Here is a 19,657-nt window from a genome sequence, read left to right as displayed (position 1 = left end):
TGGAGATATGAGCCTCATAGCAGGGCAAGTTTGCTTGGCAGGAAACCCAGGAGACCGCAGCCGTTGCTGGGAACCCTTCAAAACATGTTTAAATGTCAGTCATCTGGTCCTCCTCCCTGCCTGATCCTCAGCCCTGCCTGTCTGGCAGGGACCCAAGGAAAAAGATTTAACATGCAGAATGACACAGGCTTTAACTCTTTCAAGGCTGCTTGTCCCACAGCGTAATGGAAGGGGGCTGATTAGATGGGCAGAGGGTGGCAGGGTCACCCCTCGTCCGGGAACCCCCTGGCAGGCAGGCAGGGAGGCAGGCAGACCAGACACAGGGTGCCTGAGCCACCCGAGGGCGTGACAGCTGTTTTTGCTGTTATCCTTGGCCACTTATTGCTCTTGCCTAGGGACAAAGTTTCTTCTCCAGGCAGGCTGTCCAACCTGCCTGAAGGAGGAAGCAGGTAAGACATGGCCACTGCTTGCTCTTCTGCCACCTTTGCTGTCTCTGGGACCCCCTGGGTGGCTGGGAGGGGACAAGGCACAGGAGACGAGGGGCTGCGCAACCCCCCCCATGCCCAAAGCAAAGCACCATGCCCTCATCTTGCCAGGCACTGCACCTTCACTGGGCTTGGGGGGATTTGGAGGAGGGCATTGCATGTTTGAAGGAGGTAATGCATGGTTTGGAGGAGGGGGCTTCGTATTCTTTCCTCTCCTGCATGCCCTGCGGGACACAAGGCTGGGGGGAGACTAGCTCTTGTGAGTCCCTAGTGAGGGGTGGCGGGGGCCAGGCAGAGCTGTCCGGGTTCCCCCCACCCCTCCAGCAGACCCTGGTTCCTCTTCCTCTTCTGAGCTGGGTTTGTTGCACAAACAGCTGTGTCATCCCATCCCACCTCCCCCACCCTGTTCTCCCCCTCAGCTCCATGTCATTGGGCTTGTCTCCCCTTTGGGCTCCCCTGGGAGCAGGAGGGTGCTGAGGAGCTCTGCTCCCACCTCGAGGAGAGTGGCAAGGCTGAGATATTTTGGGAGGAGAGGTCCCATCCCCTCCTCCAGCTTGGCCGTGGGACGGAGGCTTAGGGAAAAGGAGGCACAGCCCAGCTGGACTTTGCCAGAAGGGTGACTCAGCATCTCTCGCCTCCTGCTCTGCTCCCCCCAGGGACTTTGCTGAAGGATTAAGGCTGTGCTGGCCCTGCGGTGGTGGCTCAGCCATGGCCTCCAAACGCCACGCGTCCTCCCTGAAGCAGTCAAATGGTGGGAGCAAGAAAGCTAAGGGAGGAGAGGAGGAGGACACTTGGAGATCCACCTTGGCAGCCCTGAAAACTGCCCCCAAGGAGAAGCCCTCCGCCACCATTGATGGGCTGTGCCCTCTGAACGGAGCACCAGGAGCCCGGGTAAGAGCAGGACCAGGATATCCAGTGGGGTTGGGGTGGGGGTACGTGGGCAGGAGGGATGGGGATACTTGCAGATCTCCCTATGTCCCCGCTGGGACAACTCTGCATCCCCCCCCATCCCCATCCCCAAATGCTGCTCAGGTACCAGCCCAGGCTATGCCATTCACTGTAGGTCTACGAAGACTATGACTGCACGCTAAATCAAACCAACATCGGGGCCAACAACAACAAGTTCTACATCATCCAGCTCCTTGAGCATGATAGTGCCTACAGTGTCTGGAACCGCTGGGGCCGTGTGGTGAGTCCAACACAGCACTGCACATCTCTCCTGTCACAGCTGTCCCCATCCTGCCTTGGGACCCCTCAAAGGTCAGGGATGAACCTGGTTGTCCCCATCCCTTGTTCCTAGTCCTAGACCAAGCAACCAAGTGGCCCTGCTATAGTCCCTTGTTGGAAGGGGCTTCAAGTATGTGTAACCACACAATAGGGCCAGCCAAGCCAGGGGACGTGGCACCTGTCACTGGGGTGACAGTGAACGTAACACCCCAGCAAGGAGTCCTGGGGGGTCTCCCCAAGCTGGAAGAACCCCCAGACTCGGTGCTAATGGCTCAGCACCTTCCTGCTTGCTGCCTCACAGCCCCCCTTCTCCCCCAGCATGGTGCTGGTGGAACACGGATTCGACAGGGGTCCTGACCACTGCTATCCACTGCCAGGGGGAGACGGGCCAGTCCAAGCTTGTGCCCTATGCCTCGCTGGAAGCTGCCAAGAAGGACTTTGAGAAGAAGTTTCGGGAGAAAACCAAGAACAGTTGGGCAGCGAGGGAGAACTTTGTGGCCCAGCCAGGAAAGTACACACTCATCGAGGTGCAACCAGGGGCTGGGCAGGAGGTGGAGGTCATCGTCAAGGTAAGTGTGCAGGGCAGCTGAGGCATTATCACAATGAGGTGGTCCCCACATCCCACCCAGGCTCGTTGGGCACCAGAACATCTGAAAAGGTCAGCAGCATGGAATGGGTTTTAAGAGGGAAAGGGATCTGGGTGTGAGCTGAAACAGCCTGTGGGCAGAGATTTGGGGCTGATGGGTTAGGGTGGGAAGACATCCCAAGCAAGCATCATGGGCATCTGGGTGGCATCAGTGGTGGAAAATACCAGCAGTGCTTGCCCATGGCTCAGCTGCTTGAAGAGCCAGGCTCTCCCACTGGGCAGCTGCGGTTCCTTGTCCCTGCAGCCTCCTGCAGGCTCACAGGCGGCACAGTGATATTGGGACTCTGCAGGTGGATGATGTGGACGGGGACAAGGCCTGCAAGCAGCGGGTGCTGCCGTGCACATTGGACAAAGCCACGCAGGACCTCGTGTCCCTCATCTTCAGCAGCGACATGTTCCGTGATGCCATGCAGACCATGAATATCGGTAGGAGGTCATGGGTGGCCTGGAGTGGGTCGGGCGGTGCAGGTGGGGAGGTGAACAGGGTGGAGGTGCTGGTGGATTTTAGAGTGCCCCTGCTGACAGCCTGGCACCTGGTGGGACCGTGCCCCCCCCCCCCCCCCAAGTCAGGTGTCCTTGTGTGCCTGTGATCATGCTGGAGGTTCTTGGAAGTAGGTGTGGGGCAAGTGGAGTGGGTGGGTTCACTCACGCAGTGCCCTGTGCTGCCAGCCAGATGTGAAGAAGATGCCGCTGGGAAAGCTGACCAAGCAGCAGATCGCAAAGGGCTTTGAGGTGCTGGAGGAACTGGAGGCAGCGCTGCAGGAGCAGCCCCCCTCAGCCGCCCACCTGGAGGAAATCTCCTCCCGCTTCTACACTATCATCCCCCATAACTTTGGGCGGGCACGGCCACCTCCCATCAGTTCCCCTGAACTGCTGCGTGCCAAGAAGGACATGTTGTTGGTGAGATGCCAAGGGACATGGCGGGTGTCATCCATCCCTGTGGAGGGCTCCTGCCTGTGGGACAGGGAAGTGCTGGCAGGAGGCTGGTCCCCCCAGGCACTATGCCCAGCACTGGTGGTGAGGGTGTCCCTGGTCTGTGCCTGCCAGGTGCTGGCCGACATCGAGGTGGCACAGAGCCTGCAGGCGCAGAAGGTAAAGGAGGAGGAGAAGGAAGTTGCCCACCCGTTGGATCAGGATTATGCCTTGCTCTGCTGCCAGCTCTCCCTGCTGGACCCAGCTTCCCGGGAATACCAGGTGCCACTTGTGCCACGGTGCCCCATGATGGGGAATAGCCATGCCAGGCCTGAGGGCACCCCAAAGGTCCCTGCTGTCCCAGGATGGGGCACTGCTGGGATGGCTGACTGCATTGACACTGCTCTCCTGCCTCTCTCCCCGGCAGCTGATCCAAAACTATGTGACACAAACCGGGCACGAACTCCACATTCTCAACATCTGGCAGGTGGCCCGAGATGGTGAGGTGAGAAGAAGGAGATTATTATCCCCATCCTGCAGTGGAGAAGCCCTGCTTGCAGTAAAGGACTGCATTGAGGCTCTGGCTTTCTCCACCCAGGGTGGACCTCAGCCCAGCTGGCCGGGGCAATCAGATACCTGCACCCTTGTCCCTCCTGCCTGGCATCCGTGTTGGACTGGGGAGACTGGGTGGCAGTCCCCCAATCCCAGGCATCCATGACTCCCCCTGTGGACAGCCTTTAGCTCTTCTTCTCTCTAGGATGAGCGCTTCAAAGCCCATGACCTCTTGGAGCACCGGCGCCTGCTTTGGCATGGCACCAATGTGGCAGTGGTCGCAGCCATCCTGAAGAGCGGGTTGCGCATCATGCCCCACTCGGGTGGGCGCGTAGGCAAGGGCATCTACTTCGCCTCTGAGAACAGCAAGTCAGCCTGCTACGGTGAGGGTCGTGGGATGGGCAGGGCTGCTTGAGATGCTTTCAGGGACTGTGCAAGCCCAACTACCTTTGCATACCCCTGCCAGGCAGCTGTGGGCATGGCAAGATCCTTGGCTGCCATGGTGGCCGGTCCCTGTATGCCAGGGTGGCCTGGGCACAACCAGATGGGAACACCAGCACTGGTGCCATCATCCCTATCTCCTTCTCTCATGGCAGTGGTCTGCACATCCAAGAATGTTGGTATCATGTTCCTGTCAGAGGTGGCCCTGGGCAAGCCCTACCACATCACCTGCGATGACCCCACACTGTGTCAGCCACCCGCCGGCTACGACAGTGTTCTGGCTTGTGGCCAGACAGAGCCGGGTGAGCCTGGGGCAGGAGGAAGTGCGGGGTCTGTGGGTTGGGATGGGCATGGGGTGGGAAGATCTTGGGCTTGATGTGGTGTTGATGGGATGTCTTCTCATGCAGACCCTGCGCTGGATGAGGAGTTGCTGTTGGATGGCAAGAAGGTGCTGGTGAGCCAGGGCAAGCCTATCCACATGCCCGCTTACAAGGACTCCTCCTTCACCCAAAGCGAGTACCTCATCTACCAGGAAAGCCAGTGCCGGATCCGCTACCTCATCCAGCTCCGCTTCTGAGGGTGCCTGGATGCCCCATAGACCTGCCCCAGCACCAGCTGGTGATGCCCACCAACCTGGAGAACGATGATGTGGACTCTCTGGCCACCCCACCTTGGGCTTGGCCAGGGACAGGCTAGTGTGGGGACAGAGCTTGCTTTGCCAGTGAATAAAAACACTGTGCCTTGTATTGAGTAGTGCCAGATCTTCCATGCCCGCGAGGTGGATGTGGAGCAGGGAAGGGTGGTGGTGGGTCCCTGCAGGGATGGTGGTGTGTGGCTCGGGGAGGGTCTGCAGCCTGTTGTGGTCACCTGGTGCTGGCAGCCTTCAGGTGAAAGCTAGTGGCTTTGTGAGCCAGGTACCCTTACCACCTTAGCAAGGCACCTGGCTAGTGCCCATCCCCGTGGTGTCAGAGCTATGGAGGATGAGCAAGATGTGCTGCCCTGCTTGGACGTGGAGCAGCTCATCCATCCATCTGGAGGGCAAGTGCTTGCCCTCCCTCTGATGCCATGCTTGGAGGCATGCCTGCTGTCCTGTCCCAGGCTGGTGCCCATGCCAAGCCCCTGTCTGTGCTCCTGCTCACATGTCCGCGTCCCCAGGGTGCCGGAGAAGGCCACTTCCCAGCTGGGTTACTCCGGTGCTCCATGGATGCTCCATAGCACCTGGAGGTGGGGAGAAGACACCACAGACTGTAGGTCTGTCCCCTGAGCGCTGGGGACCTCGAGGTTGAGCTGTCATAGAATGGTAGAATCATTTGGTTGGAAAAGACCTTTAAGATCCTCAAGTCCATCTGTACCTGTCCCCTCCTACTACTTGCAGAAGGACCGGGTTTGGTGCAGTGGGTGGCCACGCTGGTAGGGCACAGGGCTCAGAGACCCCAGTCCCCCCTTCCCAACCCCCCGCTGGCTGCTAGGACCCAGCAGCTGTCCCCGTGGGACTGCCACGAGTGCAGGCAGCGCCCGGGAGTGACAGCTGGTGCCATCCGCAGCTGGCGGGCGGCAGGCAAACAGGATGACGAGCGGGTGACGGGGCGCGAGGAAGGGGGAGTGTGGCCTTGCAGAGTCCCTGATCTTCTGCAGGAGCGACGCTGGTGAGAAGGAGCCCTGGTGAGAAGGAGAACATCACCCACCTTCCCAAGACCAAGGTGCGCTGGGTCCTCACCCTCAACACCATGGGGTCCCTTGTTGCTGGAGCAAGGAGCAGGGATGGGGCAAAGGGGTTCATGCTGTCCCTCCTTGGGGCATGATGGTGCGGTTGGGGCAGTTTAGGGTAGGATGACACCTCAGGGATGGGGTGGCAGCACGGCATGAGTGCCTGCTGGTCCCTGCAGTGCTGTCACCGGCCAATTTGGGGGACAGCCTAGATGCTAGCTGTGGGGTCAGCAGGGTGCCGCCACCTCGTCAGGCACCTCTCTCTGCTCCGGCATCTGGGAGAGGTTTGGGACATCTCTGGGTTTCTCTGTGGCTCTTCTTCCATTTGGTTCTTCTCCTTCATGCCCCACTCCCCTCCCTAATAGGCAGGGAGAAGATAGTGGCCATGGTCACGGTGGGGTTTCCCTCTAAGAGATGCAGGAGAAGAGCCCTTACTGCCCAGGCATCGGAGCTGCTGGCTTAGCCCTCAGAGGGGATGGCGAGCCGAACGGGGCTGAACACCACGGACAACCTAGATCTGCTCTCTGTCCCCGAGCAGTCCATCGCCCAGGAGGTGGTGGGCCTCTTCTGCATGGTCCTGCTCACCCTTACTGCCTTGGTGGCCAACACTGTGGTGATGATCGTCATTCTCAAAACTACCCTTCTCAGGAAGTTCATCTTTGTCTGCCATCTCTGCGCAGTTGACCTCCTCTCTGCCATTTTCCTCATGCCCCTGGGGATCATCTCCAGCTCCTCCTGCTTCAGCAGAGTGATCTACAGCATTGCTGAGTGCCAAGGCTTGATGTTCCTGAATGTCTGTTTCATCAGTGCTTCCATCCTCACCATCTCCATCATAAGCGTGGAGCGGTACTACTATATCGTCCACCCCATGAGGTACGAGGTCAAGATGACCATCAGGCTGGCAGTGGCCGGAGTGATCTTCATTTGGGTCAAGTCCGTTCTCATCACTGTCTTGGTAGTGGTGGGTTGGCCTCAAGGCACCGGGGCCACCAGCGCCAGCCGCTGCACGGTCTACTGGAGCCCTGGAGCCTACAAGGTGGCTTTTGTGATCATCTTCAGCATTGTCTGCTTTGTTCTGCCCACCATCATCATCTTTGCTGTCTACTGCAGAGTCTACCGTGTGGCCCGGATGGCATCCCTGCAGCACGCGCCCGTGCAGGCACAGGCAGTTGTGCCAAGATACCGATCCAACTCCATTGCCAGTCAAGTGACCATCATCACCACCAGGAACCTGCCGCTGCCCAGGCTGATGCCAGAGCGCTTTTTGGGAAGCAATAAGGCCATCCTCACCTTGGTCCTCATTGTGGGACAGTTCTTGTGCTGCTGGCTGCCCTTCTTCGCTTTCCACTTGCACTCCTCTGTCACCACTGGCACAGTGGGTGGTGGGCATGGGGAGATGGTGGTCACCTGGATTGCCTACTCCTCCTTTGCCATCAATCCCTTCTTCTACGGATTGCTGAACCGCCAGATCCGGGAGGAGCTGGCCCGGTTCCGGCGCAGCTGTCTTAACCGGCCACTGGGCCAGGAGCTCTGTCTTTCTGTCTCAGAGGCTTCTGTCCAGGAAAACATCTTGCAGTTCCTCCAGAGAGCAACTTGCACACTGGAGACCCATGCCAGCTGCATCAGCCCCAGTCCCAGGAACAGGCTGGACCAGACCAAGATGGGCTTCCCCATCCCGGGTCAAGTTCCTGAAGAAAGCAGCTGAGAAGCAGGAGGCCCTGTCCCACCACGCTGGGTAGAAGGGTGGGCAGGGGACCAGCAAGAGACCAATCAGACCTGCTAGGACTCAGCCTCTTGGATTTGGAGGGGTCCTTGTTCAGGTTTTGCCTCTTCTCTGAGCTTATGGTAGAAGACGGTTTCTTTACCCAGGAGAAAGCACCAGATCTGGGGAAGCCTCATTTCCTTTCTGCAGGATGGGATTGTCTCTGGCTCCACCAACACAGTTGCATTGACGTGCTCTCCTCGGGACACAGGATGCCAAAGGGCTATTACATGGCCAGGCAGAGAGGACCCCTCCATCTCTGTCACCCTGTTGGGACCACTTGTGGCCAGTGGGGAAGAGCAGATGTCCCTTGCAGCCTACCCAGGAGCAGTGGCCCAGCTAATACCACTAACACCAGTAACACCAGGGCCATGGGCACCCTGCTGAGCCTGAAGCCATCCATCCTTGGCAGTTTAACCCAAAACTAACATCTGGGTGCAGGAGCTCCTGTCACCCATGGTACCTATCAGGAGATGACACCTGTGGGGCTGGCTCTGACCACGGCTGTGTTTTTCATGTCAATGATGCCTGTGGCCATGCCCGGCCATGCCCTCTGTCCCATCCCCTCCATCTCTGGAAGGACGTTGGCCGGCTGGGTGTCGGTGCCAGGCTCTTTATGGACACAGCTGCCCAGCTGAAGCCCAGCCAGAGGTGACACATGCCAACCAAACCAGGCTGCTGGCCAAGGGTGCGCTAGGGTGGATGTGGTGGCACAGGGGGATGGTGGGGGGCCATGTGGGGTGCCCCCAGGCAGCGGCAGTTGGAGGGAACCAGGAGCTTGTCCCCCTTCAGTCTCCTTGCTTCTGCAGGGCTTGGGAACCATCCCAGGAGGGAGGTGGTGAGCTGAGAGGGACTGAACAGCACGGACAACCTAGAGCTGCTCTCAGTTCCTGAGCAGTCCATAGCCCACGAGGCTGTGGGCTTCTTCTGCATGGTCCTGCTCACCCTTACTGCCTTGGTGGCAGACACAGTGGTGATGATCATCATTTTCAAAACTACCCTTCTCAGGAAGTTCATCTTCTTCTGCCACCTCTGCAAGCAAGGACCCTGCTGAGGGGATGCTGGACCCACAAAGGTCCCACAGATGGTGCTGGCACAGCAGCACCACAGCACCACAGCACTCTATGTGGTCTCAAACTGCCCCGTGGCCTCTGAAGTGTCCCATGGCAGGGAGGGGGCTCTGGGAAGACCCTCCAGGGAACCGAGGCTGAGGGCCAGCACCCGCCTGGCCACTGGGATGTCCTTCCAACCACCACCCTGTGTCCCTAGAGCTGGGGCTGCCCCTGGGGTGGGGAGGTGTCTCCATCCAGGGTGGAAGATATTATTATTATTATTATCATCATCATCTTGTAAATTTTATCTTTTTATTAAACCATTGATAAGTTACAAAGGAGGAAAAAATATAGACTTATATATACAGCATTTCCAAGCCAGCAGGGACCAGCTCTGGGATGGGGTTGCTGGGAGGCGATTGCCCTGGGGTGGCCCGGGGAGGGGTCTCACCAGAGCCCGGTGACAGGGGATGCCAGGAGAGGCCAGGCAGCCCCTCATCTGGTGGGACCTGCCTTTTGGGTGCCAGGCGGAGGGTGGGCAGGAGCAGGATGGCAGGGCGAGGGGTAGGAGGTGGAGGTCCCACTCCAGCCCAGGGCACTCCAGGCTGGTTGGGACATCCCACCCCCCATAGCAGGGCACATAGTCCCCGTGTTGGAAAATCGGGGCACAGCGCTGCCAGGACAGGCAGTGGGACAGCCCTTTCCTCCAGCAGACATCGCTACTGGCAAGACCCTCCCCTGGAATGGGGGGCAAGGGGGTCCACCCCGGGCATGGGGCACCTGGCAGGGGCTGGGGACAGGGTGGGCAGTCGAGAGGTGGCACCAGGTGGCACCCCAGACCCCTTGCCCGTCCAGTGGTGGGGTTCAGTAGGGTGAGAACTTCTGCCGGTCAGCTTTCTTGGTGCCGTTGGCTGCTGAGATCTTGTTCGTGTAGGTCGCAGTGCCGCCGTTGGGACCTGCCACGGAGGATGGGGACAGCGCCAGGAAGGATACTGGCTTCAGACCGATGAAGTTGGAGAGGGAGATGGTGTAGGGGGTGCCCAGGAGGGCTGGAGGGCCTGGAGCGACGGCAGGCAGTGCAGCACCAGAGCCCGGGGTGAGGGGCTGGGGAAAGCCCATGCCGAGGTCCACAGAGCCAGGGCCTGGTGGCGCCTGGGAGGTAGATTTGGCCGTCTCTAAGCTGGGAAGTGAGTAAGAAGGATGGAGTGGTGAGCACCACGGTGAAAGAGCAGGTCCTCCACCCCAACCTGCCCATCTCAGGGTGCAGGAACCTCACACCCCATCCCTTCTGTCACAGGTCTCCATGGCACAGCCTGGGCATCCCACTGCAGAGGGTTAAAAGCTGGGGCTCAAACCCCATGCAGCCTTGGGTTCTGCACCCACCATCTCAGGACATCAAAGCACGAGCCAACTCATCCTTCCTGAGGATGCTGGAGTGGGAATGTCCACAAAAAGATGCCACCTCTCACTAGGAGCCAGCATGCGTCCCCCCAGGGCTGGCACTTACCAGGCTGTGATGAGGTACTGAGCCAAGGTGATGCTGACAGGGGACCCTGTGATGGTTATATGCCGCTCGCTGGAGCCCTCGGTCTGGTTCCCGATCTTGATGTGGGCACCTGACATCTGCCGGATCTCACTGATCTTGCTGCCATGCCGGCCGATGATGCAGCCGATGAGCTGGAGAGGCAGGGACTGAGGTGAGCTGGGAGCAACTGGAGGACCCACACGGTGCAGGAGCTCACCCTCTATACCAAGGATGACTGGGGAAACTGAGGCAGGCACCGGGAGAGCAGGGTGCTGCATTCCTTGAGCAGATCCTGCTTTTTGGTCTCACTCAAGTCCCCGTGGCTGGCATTGCTGGGCTGCCACACCCCAAGGTTCTTCCTTGCCACTGGCCAAGCCCTTTCCCTCTCCCATGCCTCAGTTTTCCTTTTCTTCCAGTTACTTCTACCCCAGCAGCCCCTCCTGCTCCCAAGCTCTGGGGCTGAAGCAGAGCTTCCGCTGTGCGCAGCAGTGGGTGCTGGCCCTTGCAAAGTGGCTGCGGGGTGGGACACATGCATGGGGGCAAGCTGTGGTCCCCCTCACCATCCCCGAGACCCACACGTACGTCATTGGGCACCAGAAACTCCTGGGAGGTGCTCTGGGAGCTGGGGTCCAGGCCTGGAGGGAGAGACAGAGGTGTTAGCAGAGGGGAGCCAGGTCTCCAGAAGTTCCATGTCCCCACCCCACCAGTGACCTTGAGGACAAACCTGAAGGATTTCTAGGGAGAGACAGGGAGGATGAACATAGGCACCAGTTGTGCTGGTGCTCCCCCACTGCAGGCTTGGGGGACTCTGGTGGGTTCAGGGATCTCAGGAAATCAAGGACAGGGTCGTTCTGGGGGGCAGGTAGCCAAGCTGGGGGGGCTGGGACCGGAGAGGATGGGGATGTCCTCATCAGGGCCAAGTGCCTGGCGGGGTCAGGAGATGCTCACCTGGCACCATAGGGGGTGCATGGCCCAGGGAGGCGAAGGGGAGCGTATGCCCTGACAGTTGCTGCAGCTTCGTCACCTGCCCAGGCATGGAAAGAGGTGAAAGGAGGCGTTAGGAGTGATGGCAGAGGGTCCCTGTCCCCTCCTGGTGCCGGACACTGGCACCCAGTGCCCCCCAGGACAGGCAGCCCTGGCAGCACCCATCCTGGCGGGCACAAAGCCGGTGTCCACGGGCACAGGACAGGCTGCCACAGGGACAGACTCACCTCCGCGGGAGAGAGCCCACTGTACTGGCCCTGCATGGAGAAACCCTGGGAGGGTAAGGGAAGGGACATCAGCGGAGAAGCAGGTGGAGACCCCTGCCTCAGGTGACCCTCCCCAGCAGAGCCCCCAGCCACCCCACGCCCCTGTGGAGGCTGCAGCCCCTTACCTGGTTGGCAGAGAGCAGGATGGTGCCCAGGGAGAGGCCGGGGTGGTAGGGGATGGTGGCCCCCTTCGGAGGCGACTGGAGAGGGAGGGAAGGAGGTGGAGGGGGTGAGAGATGAGGTTGAATGTTCCGTGAAGCCCCCTGGAGTGCCTTTGGCTCCCCACATCCCCAACAAGCTAGGCATGGCCTCGAGCAGCCTGATCCACTGGGAGGTGTCCCTGCCCATGGCAGGGGGGTTGGAATTAGGTGATCTCTAAGGTCTCTTCCAACTCAAACCATCCTATGATTCTATGACCCCCAGCACCACCAAGGCAGGGTGCTCTTAGGGGCTTCTCCATGGAGAACCCTGGTGCCCAGGTCCAGGTGGGCACAAGGAGCCCTGGGGAGCGGAAGGCGGGTGGTGCGTGCCCCCCCTCCTCGGGCTGGGCAAGGGGCTCAGCAGGTACCTCCAGGATGACGGCGCAGATCTGCCTCACGCACTGGATGATGGTGTCTGGCACCCCCGAGACGGTGACAGCCCGTTCGGTGGAGTTGGGCAGCAGGTCACCAGCCACTTGCACCTGTGCCCCTGTGCTCTGGTGGGGAGGAAGGGAGATTCTGGGGTGCCTCAGCCATACCTCACCCCAGAGCTCAGCACCTCACACCTCCCCTGCTCCCTCCTCAGCCCCTGGAGACCTTTGGAGGACGTGCAAGGTGATGCTTCACGCCTGCATCATCTCCCACAGCTCCCATGGGACTGGGACAGCCCTCACACCATGGGCTGCGTGGTCACCCAGAGGAAATGAAGCCCGCACCAAAGGCACCCTCAGCCTCACCTCCCGGATCTCCCTGATCTTGGCTCCTGCCTTGCCGATGAGCGAGCCGCACTGGCTGGCGGGGATGACGAGGCGCAGTGTCACTGGCACCCTGCCTGCTGCTGCCCCATCGCTCCCTGCGAGGTCCTGCGAGGCCTGGGGGGGAGATGCCACGTTGGACCTTCCCTGAGCCCATCGGCATGGGGGGAGCGCTCCTGGCCCCGGGGCACGCGCGGTGGGGTGGGGTTGCCTACCTCCTCCAGCTTGAAGGCGATCATGGAGACAGCGCGGAAGACAGCATCGGTGGAGCCGGTGATGGTGGTGATGCGCTCGGGGCAGGACCCCTCTGAGATGGTGATGCGCGCGCTGCTCTGGGGATGGTGTCACACCCCATCAGGGACATCATGGGCCCTGAGCTCAATGTCCCCCCACCCAGGGAAGGGCTCACTGCAAGTGGCCTCCATGCCTGTGGACTTAAGCTTTCCCTCTCCCAGCTGCCCCGGGGTGCAGCCGTGTCTCCCCGGAATCCACCTGGGAATGGGGTGGGGGTGCCAGGGCTTGGCACATGGGAGCCACCAGGCGCAGGCAGGACAGACAGTGAGACCCAGGAGCACCCCAGCATGCCCTTACCTGCTCTCGTATCCTCTTAACAGTCTCTCCTTTCTGCAGGGAGAGTAACGGGGGGTGGTCAGGTCCAGGACAGCCCAGGGTTGGCAGCGCCCCGGACCCCAAATCTTACCTTGCCGATGATGCTGCCGATCTCCTGCAAAGGCAGGGACAAAGGTGGCCTGTCAGCAGGCAGCTCCCTGCCTGCCACATTCCTGCTCTGCCCACAGCCTGGCCAACAGGACACAGGGAGGCCCACGGGGACACTGGGCGTCTCATTGGTGACGCTGGGGCACGGGAAAGGGGATGGGTGAATAAATCCTACTGGGAATGCTGTTCTTGAGGGGATTTGGAGCAGGGGAAGAAAACTGGGTGTGATGAGGGGCTGGTGCTGCAGCACGGCCCCTGCCCTGGGCATCGCTGACCCCCCCTTGGTGTTACCTTGCCATGCATGAGCATGCGAAGGGTCAGGGTGATGCTGAGCTCTGTCTCCTCGGGGCCACCACCCACGCAGATGGCTCCATCCGGCGATGCCATGGCGGAAGGGCGAGCTGAGCCTGCGGGACGCAGTGATACCCAGAAAAAAGGACGTCCCAACTAACAGCTCCCCCTCCAAATCTGCAACCCGAAAAGCATCATGGCTGGGAAGAGAGGAAACTGAGGCAGGGGCAGCACTACATCCGCTTCCAGTGGTACCCAGGGCCACACCAGCATCCTGCACCCCTAGTCCCCAAAGGCCCCTGCCACCATGTCTGCCTGAGCCTGGTCTGCACAGAACCCTTGGCTGGAGCCAGCCCCACACCTTCACAAAGCCAAGAGCTGGATGGATATTGGGGGAGAAGGGGAAAACTGTGGGGAGCACAGCCAGGGGAAGGAGTTCAGTTTGCGAATGCTTGCTGGGGTGGTGGCATCCGGGGTGACGGGGGCAGAGGTGGCCTGGGTGGCCTCACAGGCTGCGCAAGTCTTCCTCCTCCTCCCCTCCCATGCGTGAATCCCATGGGAAACTGAAGCAACCTCTGAGACAGTGACCATGAGCCCGACACACACCATGGCGTGATGCCCCACGCACGATGTCGCTGCACCGTCCCCCCCGAGCACCCCAGGGCCCCCCAGACTCTGTGCCAGGGCAGGGCTGGGAGGAGGACAATCGCTGTGTGTCCTGGCACGGGTGGGCGGCTGCGGCACCGCTGGCTCCCGGCAAGCCGGGCGATGCCAAGCGGCTTTGAAACAAAGCACCCGTGTTGGGGCTGGGCCCCGTGTCTGCGGGCATGGCGGGGGGGGGGGGGGCAGTTATTTTAGGTGCTGGCAGGACTCGTCACCGCTACGGCACATCTCCTGCATCAGGGTAATGGGGACAGGGGGGGCAGGTTGGTCACCTCTGCACCCCCTAAATGCTACGGCTTGCACCCCCAAGGTGGTTTGAATCCTCCATCTTCCACCAGGGGCTGGAAAAGGGGGAAATAATCACATTACAGATAAAGGGGAGCCTGAAATGGGGGGGCTAGATCCCCCTGTATCCCCTCTTTCTGCAGTGTGGCGCCGGCAGGGGTGGGCATCATGCCCAGATCCCCATACCCCGGGAATGAACGGTTGCAGGGACAAAAGATCCCACTGGGAAGAGAAGGATGAGGCAGGCGGTGGGGCAGGGGGGGAGGCGGCAGGGTCACGGGTGTCCCCCCCACTGCCACAGGCAGGGTCCGCGGGCAGGGGGTGGTTCTCTCCTCTAGGATAAACCAGGGATGCCAAAGGCCACGGTGATGGGCACAGGCCACCTGCCCCAGCGCCATCGCACAGCGGGCATCGCAGCAGCCGCCAAGCTGGGCACCGCCCGTCCTTGGGGCACCTGCCAGTGGCAAAGGCGGGGGACGGCGTGGGGGGACAGGAGGGAAGCCCCCACCCCATCCCAGGGGGAACCTGTCTCCGCTCGCCCTCCCGTCCTCCCCAAGCCCCCCGGCTCCCGCAGGAGCGAGGCTTGGTGGGTACCTTTCCGTGCGCCTCGTCCCTCCGCCGCCGGCCACCCCTCTCAGTGCCACATTGTCCCCAGCAGCGCCCAGTGACACCCGGGGCAGGAACAATGAGCTGCTTGACAGGCCAGGGCCAGGCTGGCAGCCTCGTCCCCCACCCCGGTCCACGCTGGGGGCCCCCCTTGCTCTTCCCCTCTCCCACATCCCTCCCTCCGGGATCCTATTACAGCGGATAAGAGACACTAAAAGGAACAATGCACCCTGGGTAAGGCCATCTGCCACCGCTGGGGACATTCCTGTCCCCCCCCTGTCGTGCCCCCCCCCCCCCCCCTTTTGGCTCACACATCGCCCCTTTTTTTAATTGCCGGCTTTTTTTTCCTGGAAGCTGATCAGCTGGCAGGGCTGGAGGGGCTCAAGGACATGGTGGCAGGCAGGGATGAGGCGGCTGGCACCCCAGAGCCTGCCAGCACCCAGGGGTGCTGCTTGGGGGGAGCGCTGGGGGGTGGGAAGGCACCCCTGTATGGGGGCTGGGGCTGCAACAACCGAGCTGAAGTTTGGAGGGGGGGGGGGTTGGCAAGGGATGCTCCAAACGGGGGTCACAGACACCAGCTCCTGCCCCCCGGCCCCCACACAGGCGTCCTGCGCCCACAGACAATGCCCCCCCCTTCCTCCCCTCCGCTAAATCCTCCTGTGCCCTGGCGTAAGCAGCTAAAGACCAGGCAGGCTTGGGAAAGAGGGGGGGGGCACTGGGGGGGCACCCCGCTGCCGGCTCCATCTGTGCCCCCCAGTGCCCGGTACAGCAGCACCAAAGCGAGAGGAAAAGGCAGGTGGTGGGAAGGGGGTTTGTACCCCTGTCTGTCCAGCTAGACGTCTGTCAGGCCTCTCTGCCCGTCCCCCCCATCTGTTCATGGCAAATCCACCCCCCTTCGCCGCCTCCCCAGGGCGCTGGGCTGCTGCCACCGTGGGCAGGAGCCTGGCGGGGCTGGCAGGGCCCTTTTAAGCCCCTGCGGATTAGCCTGGCCTTGGGTGCCTGCCAAGGGGTGGGAGGAGGAAGAGGAGGATGAAGAGGAAGCTGGGGACACAGGTGCCACCACCGTGGGTGGTCTACCTGTGCCCAAATGCAGCCCAAGGGCTCCCCGGGCACCTCTGAGGCTCCTGCCGCAGGTGACGGGTGGGTGGCAGTGGGTGACCTCGCAGCCAGCACTTAACCCACCCAGAGGGCAATCATCACCAAACGCCCCGTCCCTGCCCTGCTGTCACCCCTACACGTGTGTGGGATGGCAGCCACCGAGGAGGTGGGGATGGGGGAAGGAGGTGGGAAGGGCAGAAAAATGTGGGAGGAAGGTGACAGGAAAGTGGAGGCAGAGGCTGGAGTTTTATTTGGTCCCAAGGGAGGTGGCAGTGCCGGCTGGGTGGGGATGGCAGGCAAACCACAGGGCTGGTGCAAGGGTGTGTGTGCAGATGGAGGGGTGAGTGCACTGGCCACATCCCCCAGCACCAGGACCCCTCTGGGCAGCCTGTCCTGCTCAGTCCAGCTGCTGCAGGAAGGCCAGGAGCCCGCGGTGCCACTCCACAGGCTTGTCCAGGTAGCAGGCATGGCCGGCACCCTGTAGCACCAGCACCCGGTGCTCGGGAAGGTGCCGCAGGTTGTTCAGGCTGACTTGTCCCAGCTCCACGTCCTGGTCCCCGTACACGATCAGCGTGGGGGTCTGCAGAGAGGGAACATACCCTAAGCCTGCCGAGAGCACCCAGGCACTCGCTTCTCTGGACTGGACACCCTGAGACCAGGATCTGGAGGGGAAATGCTAGCAGTTCTCCCCGACCCACGAGGACAAGCAGAAACTGAGGCTTTTAAGTCTCCCAATGTCCTCTCTTTCCCTTCTGCTACCCCAGGGTCACATTCATTCACCACCACATACTCCTTTTTCAGTGGCAATGGAGTTTCTGGCCTGTACGGTCTTTCCCCTGCCCAACTCTGATGCCAAGTCCCCTCCTCGCTGTCCCCTCCCTGGTCCCCAACCTCCCTCCATCTCCCTCTAGGCCGTACTTTGATCTGGGCATACTGCTCCGGGGTGAATTTCTCGGTGCAGATGGGTGCCACGGGCACGTACGCCTTGACCAGGTGGTTGTGCTGCAAGAGGAAGGGCAGGGAGTACATCCCGCTGAGCGATGGGCTGATCACCACGGCTGGACCGAGGCTCAGAGCCTCCGAAACAGCTTTCAGGAAAGTTCCTGGTGCCGGCTGGCCCACGGGCGCCGGGGCCACGGCATCCTTCGAGCGCCCCAGCCCTGAGTCATGGGAGACAGAAGATGCGTTCTCACACTCTCCACCACCACACAACCCGGAGAAGCCGGCACAGCGGGATGCTGGGGTTGCCATCCAACCCGAACAGCTGCATCAGCTTCCCTCCGGCCCCCACCTTGCTCCTGGGTTGTGCTCTCCGTCATGCCTTACCCGGCAGGTCGATGGCCACAGCTCGGTAGCCGTTTTCAGCCAGCGTGGCAAGCGTCTGCAGCTGAAGCCAGGTGTCGGAGGAGAAGCGAATGCCGTGCAGCAGCAGTACCGTCAGCTTTGGTGCCTGCTGGGCTGGCTCAGCTCGGCGGTAGAAGAGGGTTTGCCCTTCCACCGTTACGGTGCTCTCGGTGAGCTGGGGGGTGGCCATGCCTGGGGGGGGTCAGAAGAGTGGGTGGAGGGAGTGAGAGGTGGAAAAGGGCTTCGTGCCGGCGGTGGCATTGTGCAGCCCAATAGAAGTGGTGTTGGGCTATGTCCTGGCATCGAGGCCTGGTGGCGGTGGGGAGGGAGGTGGGCTGTGGCACTGGCACCAGGAATCATAAAATCCTTTGGTTGGAAAAGGCCTTCAAGATCATCAAGTCCAACTGCACCTGACCACTGCTAAACCTGAGCATCTAATCTGCTCGTCCTTTAAACACCTCCAGAGATGGTGACTCCAGCACCTCCCTGGAGAGCTGTGCCAGGGCCTGAGAACCCGTACAGTGAAGAAATTTCTCCTGATATCCAATCTGAACCTGCCCCGACACAACTTGGGGCCATTTCCTCTCATCTCATCTCACCTCATCTCATCACTTGTTACTTGGGAGAAGACACCTGCACCCGCATTGCTACACCAGTTGTAGACAGTGATGAGGTTCCACTTCAGCCTCCTTTTCTCCAGGCTAAACAAGCCCTGTTCCCTCAGCTGCTCCTCACAGCCCTTGTTCTCCAGCCCCTTCCACAGCTCCGTTCCCACTCTCTGGACACGCTCCAGCCCCTCAATGTCCTCCTTGTAGTGAGGAACCTAAAACTGAACTCAGGATTCGAGGTGCAGCCTCACAGATGCTGAGTCCAGGGGCACAATCCCTTCTCTGGTCACGAGAAGAGGGTCTACACTGGCATCACCACCTTTTAGGTGGTGCACGGTGCATGTTGCGTGTTGCACGGTGCACCGGGAGGGTGCAGGGCTGCTTGCTCGGGCCGGGCAGGCGCACGGGCAGCCCTTGCCTCAGTTTCCCCGCCCGGCGCTGGGCTGGCGACGCTTACCTGCTCCTCCGCCCGGTGCCGCCGCTCTCGCTCCCGCTGCACCGCGGGGCTGGGGGCACCGCACCCCGGGTCCAAAGGGCGCCGGGGCGGGAGGGGGAGCGGCGGCACCTCCCACGGGGCGCAGAGCCCGGGGCAGCCCGGGAGCAGACACCGCCCCGCCGGGCCGGGCCGAGCCCAGCTAAGCTGAGCTGAGCTGAGCTGAGTTCTCCCAAGCCGAGCCAAGCGGGGCCGAGCTGAGCTCTGCCAAGCCGAGCCGGGCTGAGCCGAGCCGAGCCGAGCTGAGCTGAGCTCTGCCAAGCCTAGCCGAGCCAGGCCGAGCTGAGCTCTGCCGAGCCGAGCGCTGCCGAGCGCTGCCGAAACAAGCCGAGCGCTTCCGAGCCGAGCCGAGGGCTGCCGAGCCCTTCTCAAGCCCTGACGAGCGCTGCCGAGCGCTCCCGAGTGCTTCCCGAGCGCTGCCGAGAAGAGACGAGCGCTCCCGCGTGCTTCCCGAGCGCTGCCGAGAAGAGCCGAGCGCTCCCGAGTGCTTCCCGAGCGCTGCCGAGCGGAGCCGAGCGCTCCCGAGTGCTTCCCGAGCGCTGCCGAGCGGAGCCGAGCGCTCCCGAGTGCTTCCCGAGCGCTGCCGAGCGCTTCCCGATCCGATCCTATCCGAGCCTGGCGGAGCTGCGCTCGCCTTCCGTCCCTGTCCGTCCTGTTGGGGAGCTGAGCCGCGGGCCGGTGCGGCCCCGGCGCTCGGAGCTGCAGCGCTGGGGGCTCCCGGCAGGCGGAGCCCGGCGGCAGCTGCGGGGCCGCGGCGGAGCTGAGCGGCTCCGTTTTCGGGGCTCCCAGCCTCGCTGCCTTCGCCCTCCTCGCAGGGGCAGCGGAGATGCCGCTCGCCCGCAGCCTGGGGCTGCTGCTGCTCGCCCTCGGGCTCGCCCTGCTGCTCGCTCTCCTGCTCCCCGCCACCCAGAGCCCGACCCGGGCTGGCGAGGGCAAGCGAGGCCAGCGAGCGGCCAACGCCACGGCACGCGTGGGGACCACTGTGGGAGAGCCCCCCGTCTGCTACAGGGAGGTTCCCGCAGCGCCCAGCCCCGGGAG

The 19,657-nt window shown here is 61.7% G+C and overlaps 4 protein-coding genes across 7 annotated transcripts; 2 read left to right on the top strand and 2 right to left on the bottom strand.

The window, feature by feature from the left end:
- The first annotated feature begins 205 nt into the window (after nt 1-205).
- PARP3 (poly(ADP-ribose) polymerase family member 3) lies at nt 206-5,009 on the top strand. The gene is made up of 11 exons (XM_009569362.2): nt 206-449; nt 1,142-1,376; nt 1,549-1,674; nt 2,090-2,281; nt 2,649-2,784; nt 3,032-3,258; nt 3,406-3,552; nt 3,698-3,775; nt 4,028-4,205; nt 4,419-4,565; nt 4,671-5,009. Exons 1-11 carry the CDS (start codon nt 244-246, stop codon nt 4,838-4,840), a joined length of 1,842 nt encoding a protein of 613 aa, XP_009567657.2. The 5' UTR covers nt 206-243; the 3' UTR covers nt 4,841-5,009.
- A 152-nt stretch (nt 5,010-5,161) lies between these two features.
- Nucleotides 5,162-9,087, top strand: LOC104066746 (probable G-protein coupled receptor). Of its 2 annotated transcripts, XM_054076224.1 has the most exons (3): nt 5,162-5,963; nt 6,336-6,843; nt 7,081-9,087. In XM_054076224.1, the coding sequence occupies exons 2-3, from the start codon at nt 6,446-6,448 to the stop codon at nt 7,673-7,675; spliced, it is 993 nt and encodes a 330-aa protein (XP_053932199.1). In that variant the 5' UTR covers nt 5,162-5,963; nt 6,336-6,445; the 3' UTR covers nt 7,676-9,087. The 2 variants fall into 2 exon arrangements, with proteins under 2 accessions (XP_053932199.1, XP_009567696.2); XM_009569401.2 differs by having other exon boundaries at nt 6,336-9,086.
- Nucleotides 9,088-9,113: 26 nt separating this feature from the next.
- Nucleotides 9,114-15,242, bottom strand: PCBP4 (poly(rC) binding protein 4). 3 transcript variants are annotated; one of them, XM_054076222.1, is made up of 13 exons: nt 15,065-15,242; nt 13,523-13,638; nt 13,215-13,238; nt 13,106-13,138; nt 12,730-12,841; nt 12,497-12,631; nt 12,128-12,256; nt 11,685-11,759; nt 11,521-11,565; nt 11,258-11,333; nt 10,892-10,944; nt 10,292-10,461; nt 9,114-9,964 (listed from the first exon to the last, which is right to left on the bottom strand). In XM_054076222.1, exons 2-13 carry the CDS (start codon nt 13,528-13,530, stop codon nt 9,649-9,651), a joined length of 1,176 nt encoding a protein of 391 aa, XP_053932197.1. In that variant the 5' UTR covers nt 13,531-13,638; nt 15,065-15,242; the 3' UTR covers nt 9,114-9,648. The 3 variants fall into 3 exon arrangements, with proteins under 3 accessions (XP_053932197.1, XP_053932195.1, XP_053932196.1); XM_054076220.1 differs by having other exon boundaries at nt 12,730-12,846; nt 15,065-15,241; XM_054076221.1 differs by lacking the exon at nt 11,685-11,759 and having other exon boundaries at nt 12,730-12,846.
- Nucleotides 15,243-16,396: 1,154 nt separating this feature from the next.
- On the bottom strand, nt 16,397-18,928 carry LOC104066744 (putative protein-lysine deacylase ABHD14B). Its single transcript, XM_054076983.1, has 4 exons — nt 18,584-18,928; nt 17,501-17,710; nt 17,093-17,334; nt 16,397-16,754 (listed from the first exon to the last, which is right to left on the bottom strand). The coding sequence occupies exons 2-4, from the start codon at nt 17,706-17,708 to the stop codon at nt 16,572-16,574; spliced, it is 633 nt and encodes a 210-aa protein (XP_053932958.1). The 5' UTR covers nt 17,709-17,710; nt 18,584-18,928; the 3' UTR covers nt 16,397-16,571.
- Nucleotides 18,929-19,657: the final 729 nt, after the last annotated feature.

Source organism: Cuculus canorus, chromosome 11 (genome assembly GCF_017976375.1).
Source record: "Cuculus canorus isolate bCucCan1 chromosome 11, bCucCan1.pri, whole genome shotgun sequence".
NCBI classification, from domain to species: Eukaryota; Metazoa; Chordata; class Aves; order Cuculiformes; family Cuculidae; genus Cuculus; species Cuculus canorus.
Note: the sequence above shows the minus strand (reverse complement) of the source record. Positions and strands in the feature narration are given on the sequence as shown.

What these genes read in the sequence shown, in the direction of transcription:
- LOC104066744 (XM_054076983.1), bottom strand. Translation starts at nt 17,708, where the DNA reads ATGGCCACCCCCCAGCTCACCGAGAGCACCGTAACGGTGGAAGGGCAA. An exon ending in TGTGGCCATCGACCTGCCGG is followed by an intron (nt 17,335 to 17,500) that starts GTAAGGCATGAC and finishes CCCATGACTCAG; the next exon opens with GGCTGGGGCGCTCGAAGGAT. An exon ending in AGCAGTATGCCCAGATCAAA is followed by an intron (nt 16,755 to 17,092) that starts GTACGGCCTAGA and finishes CCCTCTCTGCAG; the next exon opens with ACCCCCACGCTGATCGTGTA.
- PCBP4 (XM_054076220.1), bottom strand. Translation starts at nt 13,618, where the DNA reads ATGGCATCGCCGGATGGAGCCATCTGCGTGGGTGGTGGCCCCGAGGAG. An exon ending in TCTGCGCCGTCATCCTGGAG is followed by an intron (nt 11,760 to 12,127) that starts GTACCTGCTGAG and finishes CTCCCTCTCCAG; the next exon opens with TCGCCTCCGAAGGGGGCCAC. An exon ending in CAGTACCTCATCACAGCCTG is followed by an intron (nt 9,965 to 10,291) that starts GTAAGTGCCAGC and finishes CTCACTTCCCAG; the next exon opens with CTTAGAGACGGCCAAATCTA.
- LOC104066746 (XM_009569401.2), top strand. Translation starts at nt 6,446, where the DNA reads ATGGCGAGCCGAACGGGGCTGAACACCACGGACAACCTAGATCTGCTC.
- PARP3 (XM_009569362.2), top strand. Translation starts at nt 244, where the DNA reads ATGGGCAGAGGGTGGCAGGGTCACCCCTCGTCCGGGAACCCCCTGGCA. An exon ending in CATGCAGACCATGAATATCG is followed by an intron (nt 2,785 to 3,031) that starts GTAGGAGGTCAT and finishes GCTGCCAGCCAG; the next exon opens with ATGTGAAGAAGATGCCGCTG. An exon ending in CAGCTTCCCGGGAATACCAG is followed by an intron (nt 3,553 to 3,697) that starts GTGCCACTTGTG and finishes TCTCCCCGGCAG; the next exon opens with CTGATCCAAAACTATGTGAC.